At 35.3% G+C, this 12,229-nt stretch overlaps 1 protein-coding gene across 50 annotated transcripts in view; it reads left to right on the plus strand.

The window, feature by feature from the left end:
• The window catches only part of PRPF40A (pre-mRNA processing factor 40A), a 57,938-nt gene that overhangs the window by 24,534 nt on the left and 21,175 nt on the right, over positions 1–12,229 (plus strand). For 42 of the 50 annotated variants that reach the window (XM_081577994.1, XM_081577995.1, XM_081578023.1 and 39 more), the window contains 4 exons: positions 8,606–8,716; positions 10,060–10,180; positions 10,418–10,471; positions 12,042–12,066. In XM_081577994.1, the coding sequence (XP_081434120.1) occupies positions 8,606–8,716; positions 10,060–10,180; positions 10,418–10,471; positions 12,042–12,066 (311 nt within the window). The remainder of the gene's footprint in view (positions 1–8,605; positions 8,717–10,059; positions 10,181–10,417; positions 10,472–12,041; positions 12,067–12,229) is intronic. The other 8 variants (XM_081577996.1, XM_081577997.1, XM_081578001.1 and 5 more) reach the window with 1 other exon arrangement.

The raw sequence follows: 12,229 nt of genomic DNA on the forward strand, positions 1-12,229 counted from the left end.
GACTGCAGCACACAAGTCTTCCCTGTCCATCTCCAACTTCCATAGCTTGCTCAAACTCATGTCCACTGAGTCGGTGATGCCATCCAGTCATCTCATTCTCTGTCGTCCCCTTCTTCTCCTTCCTTCAGTGTTTCCCAGCATCAGGGTCTTTTCAAATGAGTCAGCTCTTCACATCAGGTGGCCAAAGTATTGGAATTTCAGCTTCAGCATCAGACCTTCCAATGAATATTCGGGACTGATTTCTTTTAGGATGGACTGGTTGGCTCTCCTTGCAGTCCAAGGGACTCTCAAGAGTCTTCTCCAACACCATAGTTCAAAACCATCAATTCTTCAGCACTCAGCTTTCTTTATAGTCCAACTCTCGCATCCATACATGACGACTGGAAAAACCATAGCTTTGACTAGATGGACTTGTGTTGGCAAAGTAATGTCTCTGCTTTTTTATATGCTGTCTAGGTTTGTCATAGCTTTTCTTCCAAGGATCAAGCATCTTTTAATTTCATGGCTGCAATCACCATCTGCAATGATTTTGGAGCCCCAAAAGATAAGTCTCTCATTATTTCCAGTGTTTCCCCATCTATTTGCCATGAAGTGATGGGACCGGATGCCATGATCTTAGTTTTTTGAATGTTGAGTTTTAAGCCAGCTTTTTCACTCTCTTCTTTCACCTTCATCAAGAGGCTCTTCAGTTCTTCTTCGCTTTCTGCCATAAGAGTGGTATCATCTGCGTTTCTGAGGTTATTGATATTTCTCCTGGCAATCTCGATTCCAGGTTGTGCTTTATCCAGCCCAGCATTTCGCATGATGTACCCTGCGTATAAGTTAAGTAAGCAGGGTGACAGTATACAGCCTTGGCATTCTCCTTTCCCAATTTGGAACCAGTCTGTTGTTCCATGTCTTGTTCTAAATGTTGCTTCTTGACCTGAATACAGATTGCCCAGGAGGCAGGTAAGGTGCTCTGGTATTCCCATCTCTTGAAGAATTTTCCACAGGCAAAGGCTTTGGCATAGTCAATAAAGCAGAAATAGATGTTTTTCTGGAATTCTCTTGCTTTTTCAATGATCCAGTGGATGTTGGCAATTTGATCTCTGGTTCCTCTGCCTTTTCTAAATCCAGCTTGAACATCGGAAAGTTCATGGTTCACGTTCTGTTGAAGCCTGGCTTGGAGAATTTTGAGCATTACTTTGCTAACGTGTGAGATGAGTGCAATTGTGCAGTAGTTTTTCTAGGGCATTGCCTTTCTTAGGGATTGGAATGAAAACTGACCTTTTCCAGTCCTGTGGCCACTACTGTGTTTTCAAAAATTTGCTGGCATATTGAGTGCAGCACTTTCACAGCATCATCTTTTAGGATTTGAAATAGCTCAACTGGAATTCCATCACCTCCACTAGCTTTGTTCATAGTGATGCTGCTTAAGGCCCACTTGACTTCACATTCCAGGATGTTGGGCTCTAGGTCACACCATCGTGATTATGTGGATCATGAAGATCTTTTTCGTATAGTTCCTCTGTGTATTCTTGCCACCTCTTCTTAATATCTTCTGCTTCTGTTAGGTCCATACCATTTCTGTCCTTGATTGTGTCCATCCTTGCATGAAATGTTCCCTTGGTATATCTGATTTTGTTGAAGAGATCTTTAGTCTTTCCCATTCTATTGTTTTTCCTGTTTCTTTGCAGTGATCACTGAGGAAGGCTTTCTTATGTCTCCGTGCTATTCTTTGGAACTCTGCATTCAGATGGATATATCTCTCCTTTTCTCCTTTTCCTTTAGCTTCTCTTCTTTCCTCAGCTATTTGTAAGGCTGCCTCAGACAACCACTTTGCCTTTTTGCATTTTTTTTCCCTTGGGGATGGTCTTGATCCCTGTCTGCTGTACAATGTCACGAACCTCAGTCCTTAGTTCTTCAGGCACTCGATCAGATCTAATCCCTTGAATGTATTTGTCACTTCCACTGTAAAATCGTAAGGTATTTGATTTAGGTCATACGTAAATGGTCTGGTGGTTTTCTGAATAGTATTCAGTTGTTTGTGCATGCACAGGTCTGTGTGTGTGTGTGTGTGTGTGTGTGTGTGTGTGTGTGTGTGTGTTTTTACCACCTTTTCTTTATCCATTCATCTGTTGATAAACCCCTTAGGTTCCTTCCTTGCCCTGGCAATTGTAAATAATTCTACTGTGAACATTTGGGTGCATGTATTTTTTCAAATTAATGTTTTTATTTTCCCAGGAGCGCACTTTTGTTAAGTTTAAAGAGTTTTTTGTGTTTTTTTTTAAATATAAATTGGAAAATTATTCTGGTTAATAGTACTTAAATGGATATGTCTTTTGCAAATAATTTGCTGCTTTTTTCGTTCTTTGAACTGTCTTTGGGAAAGCAGAAGTTTTTAATTTCAATTAAGTCCATTATTTATTTATGGTTTATAAGTTATTATTTATTTATAAGTCCATAAAATTATTTATTTCATTGATCATGCATTTGACTTATTTTTTATAAGGCATACCTTTTTGTATTGTGATCAGAAAGCACAGTCTATAAGATGTTGATTGTTTGCAGTTTATTAAAGCGTCACTTATGTTCTGTGTCAAGACCAATGTTAGGAGTATTTTTTTGTGCTGACAGTTTAAAGTTATTTTGTTATTCTGTATCTTGGCATATCTCATCTGCTTGATCTCCCTAAGGAGATAGGTATATTAAAATCTTTTTTCATCTTGTTCTCCCATATTTTTCTCTTGTTGCTTTGTATTTTAAGGCTCAAGTGCAAAATAAATGTATGTATGATATATCTCATAGCCAGCTATATAATGTATATATTATCACAGTCTCTGGATAGTTAGATTAGATTTTATAGAAGTCTTCAGCAAAGTAAAGGCAGGAGAATTGATCTTTTTCCCTAACTTAATACCAGTCATTTAATTTTATTGCCATGCTGTATTCATTGAATTATGGTGATTTCAGACTCATGTTTTGGTAATAGAAGTGGATTTAGAATAATTTTTATTGGTTTTTGATAAATTATCATTTAAATATTTTTCTTTTTATTATTTTATTGAGAATTTTTTGTTTCTATTTATTTTGTAAGACTTACAAATCACCATGATTTTCAGGATGTAGTTTGGTTGTGAAAAGTGAAAGTCAAAGTAGCTCAGTTGTCCAACTCTTTTCGACCCCATGGGCTATTATATAGCACACCAGACTCCTCTGTCCATGGAATTCTCCAGGCAAGATTACTGGAGTGGCTTGCCATTTCCCTTCTCCAAGGGATCTTCCCAACCCAAAGATGGAACTTGGATCTCCTGCATTGCAGAGAGATTCTTTACTGTCTGAGCCACCAGGTTGTACCAAGTCTATTGGTGTGATCCTGTGGTGGTGGTGGATTATTATTTTTTTCCTCTGTTTGTTAATAGAAATACTTTTACACGTTGCCTAATATTGAATTACGCTAGCACTTTTATATAATAAATTCTACTTTTTCAAAGTGTATACATTGTAGAATCCTCTTGGCTAATATTTTAATTCTTATATTTATAAGCATCATTGCCTGTTTTTCTTTTTTGATATTTTTCTGTTGTGCTTTGTTATTCTTATAAAGAGCTTTTCATCTCTTTCTGTGATCTGAAATAATATTGTAATACTCTGTTCTTGAAAGGTTCCTTAGAGTTCTGCTGTAAAATCAGCTGGTTAAGTTTCTTTCAGTTGCATCTATGGTAACTGAAATATTCAAGTGTGATGTTTTTCTTTTGGGTGAATTTTGGTAAATAGTTTGGAAGGAAATCGTTTCCTCTAGATTTTGAAATTGGTTGTGAATCTGTTCTCTGTCTGTGGTTTATTTTCCTTATTTAGAGTAGTGAGGGGCTTTTCTACATTTCTTAGTGTTTTATTTAGTCATTTAAAAAAAATGGTTTAGTCATTTTTTTTCATTCAGTTGAGCTTACACATTGTATAAATGTTTACATTTAGAGTTTGAATGTGCTGAGTTTATTCACAACCCAGTTGTTGACTAGCTTTTTTGACTCTGAAAAGTATGTAAGATCTCTTGATAATTATGTATGTGCATTTTCCCCCCCTTATACCCAGGATTTTGTTTTTGTTTTTTTTCCTTTCAGGTATTTTCGGCATATATTGTGCCACTACATCATTGATTGCAGTATCTTACTGTTTCTAGTTAGCACTGCATATTTTTCATTGTATTAAAAGCAGATCTGAGTTTATAGTATGAATGGAGGACTGTAATTGAACTGTCTTTGGGTAGTTATTGAATTATCTTAAGTCTTTGATAGGTAACTTTTGCTTATTGCTTTGGGAACTCATGTTTTTTAAAAAACAATAATTTTGTAGGCAAATGTTTTATACATAGCCTATACTAATGTGACTGTCAATACTTAATAACTACTTGCCTAGATCATATTTTAGCCTATGAAGATAACTCTCTAGTTGTTAGTTGTTGATAATGTTTTTTATGTCAACATTCAGATATATTTGTTTTTAAGCTTTTAAAATATTGCTAGTTTTGACCAGAAACATAATTTTACTGTAAGTTGCAGATTAGATATTTTTAAGGTAAAAGAGTGAAACATTTATCAGATAAATGACTTTTCTCACTCCAAAATTGACTTTTTATAAGTAAATTTGGCGTATTGCTTAAGACTTTTATACAGAATTTATATTCCTGTCTGAAATGATTCAGTTTCTATTGATGAGAAGAGCTGGACCCTTGATCCGTAGTAAGACCTTAGTTTTGGGCTGGGAGGGTTACTTTACTTTCTTCTGCTCCCTTTCTCTTCCATAAAGTGAGGCTAGTAAATGGTACCTACCTCATAGGGTTTTTAAAAGGGTTATTAAAAAGGATTATTAAAGGAGTTAACTGATAACTGATGCAAAGCAGTTAGTACAGGGCTTAATATTAAATGGTTGACCATGAATTTGTCTATTAGACTGTCCCTGAATGCAAGCTTGAAACAGTGTTATTAACTGAATCACTGTGAGCAAGTTGTTAACCCTTGTAAGCTTTGTTTTTTTAATTTGTAAAATGAGGATAATGGTCTTACCTGCTTTTAAAATTCAAATAAAGTAATAGGTAGTGAATGCTAAATTGCTTACTGTTTTGTATCTTCTCTTCCCATTATTGGTGAAGAGCACATAGTCCTTTCCTTTTTCATTCTGTTATGTCATATGTTTGTTTTGTCTATGTTAATACCATTTAATTTATGAAGTAAACATTACCCATACAGTTGAAGCTTCCATATGTGTCTCTTACTGTATCACTTTTTCATTTCATTTTCAGCAGTTATTTAATGTTTGCTCCAGAGAGATTGTAGTTGTCTTGTTCTGCAAAGGTGCTGGAACAAGTTAAGGAATTTAAATACCCTTGCAGTTATCTAGGGGCTTCCCTGGTGGCTTAGATGGTAATGAATCTGCCTACAGTGTGGGAGACCTGAGTTCAATCCTTGGGTCGGAAAGATCCTCTGGAGAAGGGAATGGTAACCCACTCCAGTATTTTTGCGTGGAGAATCCCATGGACAGAGGAACTTGGTATGGGGTCTAAAAGTCTCAGACACGACTGAGCAACTAATGCTTTCACACTTTCACTTTCGCAGTAACCTAACTATCCTGCTACATCATTCAGAAATCCATTCTGTAAGGTTCTGACTGTTTATGGAATGGAATTATTAACAAGTCTCAGAAGGGCTAGTCATTTTGTTACTAAACAGCCCAAATTTGGTCAGGTAATTTCTTTGAATTCTAATGGCTGTCTGTAATTCCTTCACATAACTCTAGTTCCCTTTTCAGGAATTACAGAAAATAATCATCTTACCTCACCTAGTTTTGTTAAAATTACGTTGATTTACATCCTCAAGTTGTCTTTTTTTGTTTTGTGTGTGTGTGTGTGTGTGTGTGTGTGTGTGTGTGTGTGTGTGTGTGTGTATTTATTTATTTATGATTCATTTGGTTCTTAGTTGCTCTGTTTGGGCTTTCTCTAGTTGGGGTGAGCTCTTCATTGTGGTACACAGACTTCTCATTGTGTTGGCTGCTGCTTTTGTTGTGGAGTATAGGCTCTAGATGCACAGGCTTCAGTAGTGACATGCAGGCTTAGTAGTTGAAGCTTAGGGTCCCTAGAGAGATTGGGCTTCAGTGGTTGCAGTTTGTGGGCTTGGCAGCTGGGCTCTTGGGCTCAGTAGTTTGGTTGCACCACTCAGTAGTTCAGTTGCTCCGTGGCATTGGAATCTTCCCAGACTAGAGATGAAACCCATGTCCCCTGCACTGGCAGGTGGATTCTTATCCATTGCGCCACCAGGGAAGTCCCCTTAAATTGTCTTTTCTTATTTTCCCTTCCCACATTTTGCAAATGTTTCTTAACTATTTATATATTTTTGATATGTTGGGTCTTTGTTGCTTCACGGACTTTCCTGTAGTTTGAGCGAGCTTGGGCTACTCTCTTGTTGGGGTGTGCAAGCTTCTCATTGTGGTGGCCTCTCTTGTTGTAGAGCACGGGCTCTAGGGTACACCGGCTTCAGTAGTTGTGGTTCCTGGGCTCTAGAGCACAGGCTCGATAGTTGTGGCGCATGGGCTTAGTTGTTCTGTGGCATTTGGGATCTTTCTGGATCAGGGATGGAACCCTTGTCTCCTGCATTGGCAGGCTGAGCCACCAGGGAAGCCCTGATTTAGTTTTCAGTTAATGTATTACAACATTTAGCACATTTGAAACTGGAGTGCATTCTACCGTTCATGTTACCTATGCTCTCTGTTCTCCAGCCTAGTTGTGCATGATTGAACAGCAAAAATACCAACATCAGAAGATTGTCAGTGGTTTGTAAGAAAATCATGACGTGAAAATAATGACACAACACTCTTTTATCAGCTAGGAATAAAATGATTGTTGTGAGAGAATAGGAAAAGCAATGAAATCATGTGTTGAGCCACGTTCAAGCAGAAATCAAAGGCTGATCTGCTCCATTACTCAATAAAGTTGATAAGGAAGGGAAGATAGAGAGCAGTTTTAAATAGTTAAGAAGAAAGTGAAGAACCAGTACCAGTGGTTTTCAGATATTTTATGGCTTCTTCTGTTTTGGGTTTTAAGAAATGCTGCTTTACTAGGAAGATTCTTAGTGTTCAACAGGGGATTTTATTATGTGGAAATATAATAGACATTAACAACTTAGTTACAGTAAGCATCCTCAGTGTAAATTTTGCGGAATAGACTATTTTATTTGCCTATTTTCCTTTTATGTATTCACAAAAGTGATAGGGGATGAAACCAAGTCTTAATTAAGAATGTGTGTGCGGCCAGGTCGCTTCAGCTGTGTCTGATTCTGTGCAACTCTGTGGACTGTAGCCTGCTGGCTCCTCTGTCCATGAGGTTCTCCAGGCAAAAATACTGGAGTGGGTTGCCATGCCTTCCTCCAAGGGATCTTCCCGACCCAGCGGAACCTGCGTCTCTTACATCTAACAGCCTGCATTGGCAGGCAGGTTCTTCACCACTTGTGCCATGTGGAAAGCTCCTAAATAAGGATAAATCCTTTCAAAAAGTTTAACATAAATCTGAGTGGTAAAAACTGTGATAGTTTGACAGCGATTTTACCTTTTCTTTTTAGAAGATTGAAGAAATTTAGTACAGATCATTTTTATAACCCTTTTAAAAGCATACTTTAGTCTGTTACCATCTGAAAAATCTCATGCCCAGAACTGGGCTTAGTACCTTTGATTTCATCCAGTAATTCATTCATTCATTCATGATTCTTTGGAAAATTACTTTTTAAAAAACACTGTTATTATTGACATATGAACAGCTGTACATAATGTATGACTGGATGATTTGGGGAATAAATACACATTCATGGAGTTATCGCCAAGACTATAGACATCTATCATCTCTCCAAAGTTCTTCCCAATCTTTTATTATTATTTTATGTTAGTGTGCGTGTGTTTATATGGTGACCTTATAAGAGCTTGTAACCAACCTTTGAGGTATCACATCTATTGATACTTGAAGTCTTACTACCACCTTTAGTAGGTTCTTACCATTAATGAATATGTATTCTGTGTCAAAGTAGTTTTTATAAAACGTTCTCATCTTGTGTTGAGGCATTTGAATTCACATTTTATCCCTGTTAAATTTCACCTTGTTTACTATTAAATTCTGATTGTCATCCAGAGGCATCCTTTCCAATTTCGACTCCTGCATCTTTATTGCATGTCAGTTTAGAACTTGGTTCAACTTTATGTAAATATTCTTTGTGTTAGAATTGTCATGGTCAGTCCTGTTATACTGCATTAGCATCTCATTCATGTATTCTCTTATCCACAAGGCATAGGTTTGTGGTGCTGAAAGATTGTCTTATGTGTAGTAGTTATATAAGCAGTTGTATCCTTATAATTTTGAGACTGTAGAATAGAGATCCTGAAACCTGAACTGATCCATGCTGCTTTTGAAGTACTCATAAGATATTCTATTTTCAGTTACCTCCCTACTTATGTTGATCAGTTATTCAAAAGTATGCCCATTTTATACTTTTAATTTCTTCATATATTGCTTTGAAACTAATAACATTCATGTTTACTGTCATTGTCACTGTTACATAATTTGAATCTTTGTATTAATATTTTTCCTTAGAAGTCAATGTGGACTGAACATAAATCACCTGATGGAAGGACCTACTACTACAATACTGAAACAAAACAGTCTACTTGGGAGAAACCAGATGATCTTAAAACTCCTGCTGAGGTAAAAGTTTGTTAGAGGTTAGATAGAGTTTTCTTTTCTTTTTTTTTTTTTTAAGGGTTTTATTAGGTATTTGGCTTTCCAAAGAATAGTACCGCCTATATCAGAAAAGGGTACTGCAAAGGCATTCACAGGAGAAAAGGGTTTGTACAGTCACATCAGTAAGCAAAAAGACAAAATTCATTCCCTTCTATGAACAGGCCAGTTTTATTTACTGATTTTTACCCCTGCTCAGGAACCTTTATCAAGTTAAAAGTGACTTAAAGACTAAATTGGAAGGGAAAAATACTCTCTCTCCACTTCGTCTTTGTTTTCTTCTTTATATCAAACCTGAGTGATATCAGATGTCTTCTGGGTGCTTATGTTTTCCCAATGAAGCTAGTGTCGTGGAGATGAAGTTACATTAAAATGCTTCTATCTTTTAGAATGGGGAATTATGTCTTTGAAAACTACAACCCTCACCTGAGTATATATTATTCCATTTTATGTTGTAAATTTTACCATTCAAACTATACAAATATGAAAGTAAGATTAAAGGAATAAACTGGGTAAGCAGTGTTCCATTTGGTTTAATTAGGAACTCTGGTGTCCTAAGTGAGAGTTGATCTGGCATTTCAAAGCTATACTTGAAAGTTTTTCATCGTTGGCATCTTTTCTTTTTTTTTTTCCCGTTCTTAATTAAGAATTTGAAGAGGTAAAAAGTGTTTTTCAGGCCACTACAGTAATGATAGTATAGCAATACTTGGGAAGGGAATTTGGCAGATGATAAAATTTTTATTTATCCCATAGGTATTTGTCCCAGACACCGATTAGATTTGTTTCCAATAGAATTCTCATCCCACCACCATAACAGGTTCTGTGTATTAGGTTTTAAGTATATTATACTTAAACTGCTTCCTTACATGGTGCAGTCACATAGGTTTGTGATAAATTGTTTGTGAAAATGAAATCTAAACATGACTAAATCAGATTTTACTTTCTCTTAAATTTTGTTTTTCCTATTTGTATTAGTATTTGTGAAAAATGGATGGTAATTATTACCTGTGGTGGGTTGTAAATGGCAAGAGCATTCAAATCTGGATTTGAAAATCAGACCTGGTTTTGAATCTTGTCCTTGCCCCTTAATAGGTACATTACCTTAGACAAACATAAATAACTTAAATAACCAAATAACTTAAAATCTCTTACTTAGTAAATATCCTGCAGTGATTGTTTATATTGTCACCATCTTGCAAGGTTTAGAATTGTATGGGTTGATGATACCTAGTAAAATCAGTGATGTGAATGATGAAAAGAGGCTAAATCTATTACTACTATCTGAAGTTTTTTTATTTTTTTCACTTTAGCAACTTTTATCTAAATGCCCTTGGAAGGAGTACAAGTCTGACTCTGGAAAGCCTTATTATTACAATTCTCAAACAAAAGAATCTCGCTGGGCCAAACCTAAAGAACTTGAAGATCTTGAAGGTAAAACAGGGAAAAATAATTTTTAATGTTACTTTTTATGTATGTATGGTATTCACATTGAAGCAGTCCTTCATAAATAGGATTGTTCAATCAAAGGCCTTATTTTTTTTAAATTAAGTGATTAGAACGTTTTAAATGGTGTAACAGTTTTATGGGCTCTTATTTTCTTGTTGCTCTAGATCTCAGTTCTATAGATTTTAAATAGATTTTTATTTGATTTGATTCCACTGAAACTAGGATACCAGAATACCATTGTTGCTGGAAGTCTTATTACAAAATCAAACCTGCATGGTGAGCTGCTTTGATAATTCATTTTCTGTCATTATTTAACATTTTTAGAGTATGTCACTAATGTTCACTAACCATAATTGGATAAATCTGCAGTGAGAAATTTCTAATTAAAAAAATTCCTTTCATTTAAGGGTTATATTATAAATGAGCTTGTAGTTTTTAACGTTGTACTTGGACTTTCTTTTTTTAAACAAAAAAAAAATGCATCATTTGATAATTCAACAAAGACATCATCTACAATATTTCTAAAGACAGCTGTGAGTGTTGGTGCATACACGGAATATGTGACTTAACTCATTTAGCAGATGGAGAACCTTGAACTCTTACCAGTTTAAATTCTGTTAACATATTGTCAGACTCTGCATTTAATGCTGATTTTATTTTAGCACAACATTGCAAAATAGCTTTTATGTTTATTATGGAAGAATTAAATAAAAATACCATGCCTCACAGAAGAATATTCTAGTATCCTCAACTATTCAGAACATTCCTGCAAATCTAGAAATATTACCTAATATAAAAACCTAGGACTTAAAATAGATTATGGGTAGGAATTGAGAATTTATTTTTTACTCTGACTTCTAATAGAATCTGGTGTCATAATCTATATCCGGTTAGTAAAAAACAAATTGTAGGAGAATGGGACTGTTTGAAACATAAGATGACATCTGACAGGAGAGAGAATAAGCATTTCTTAAAGGCACTGTGGTCTTATGTCTATGTAACTTTTCCCTATGTCACCTCATTAGCTTGGATGATCATTTTATCTGAAGAATTTGTTAATTAGTAGTGATAACCCCTTTAGTATGTTTTGTCACCCATTCTAAACACATTTCCTTTCAAAGGGGACAAGTTTCAAAAATATTTTCATGGAGTTAAGCTTATATTATCATTTACATGGAGCACCTCATTCCCTAATAATGTGAATAAATGAGATATCTTTGTTACCTGTAAAGAAAAATTTACTTTAACTAGATTGAAATCTGAAATACTGAGTGAAGATCTTTAAAGCTCAATTTATATTTCTATACTAGCATTGGCTAGTAATACTATTGTAGGTAGGTAGATTCCCACTTCATTCATGTAAGGAACGTCAAGCTCATTTCTGATATAACCCTACTACAAATAGTTGGTGTGCATAACTATCTATCTACCTGTCAATGCTAGTATATATGTGCTGGAATTTCATAACACACATTCGATCCCATTTTGAATTTAGTATCTTAAAGAAAAGCAAATAGTTTTATCCCTGAGGAAAATGTTATTTTATTCCAGAATTACACAGATACTTTGAGGGTGTTTTTGCAGTAGCCAGCCGCCTTTGAGAAGGTAGCATTGTGGGAATAAGCTCTCCTAAAACCTGCTGTTATTTAAAATTTGTTTTTATTCTTTAATTTCTGTCCTGGAATTTATAGAGCACTTGCACTGTAAATGTAGTTTTTTTTTTTTTTAAGGCTGATAAATTAAATCTTACTGTATGAAACTTTTTATCTCCTTTTAAAGTTGCTTTCAGTGATTGTATTTAAAAACTGTGTAGTGTTTATAACTTTTCTTTTTTTCTCTTTAATAGCAATGATCAAAGCTGAAGAAAGCAGGTAATCAATTTTGGACATCAGTACATATTTATAAATTTATAGCATCCTCCTATAACATCCTTGTTTTAATTGTCTGTGTAAATAGTATTTAACATGATAGGCCTGGTAATTTGATATCTTTGGAGGATTTGGGACAGGAAAGAGATGTACTCAAGATACACAC

Source organism: Giraffa tippelskirchi, chromosome 3 (assembly GCF_054371585.1).
Source record: "Giraffa tippelskirchi isolate mGirTip1 chromosome 3, T2T-mGirTip1v1.2.pri, whole genome shotgun sequence".
NCBI lineage: Eukaryota > Metazoa > Chordata > Mammalia > Artiodactyla > Giraffidae > Giraffa > Giraffa tippelskirchi.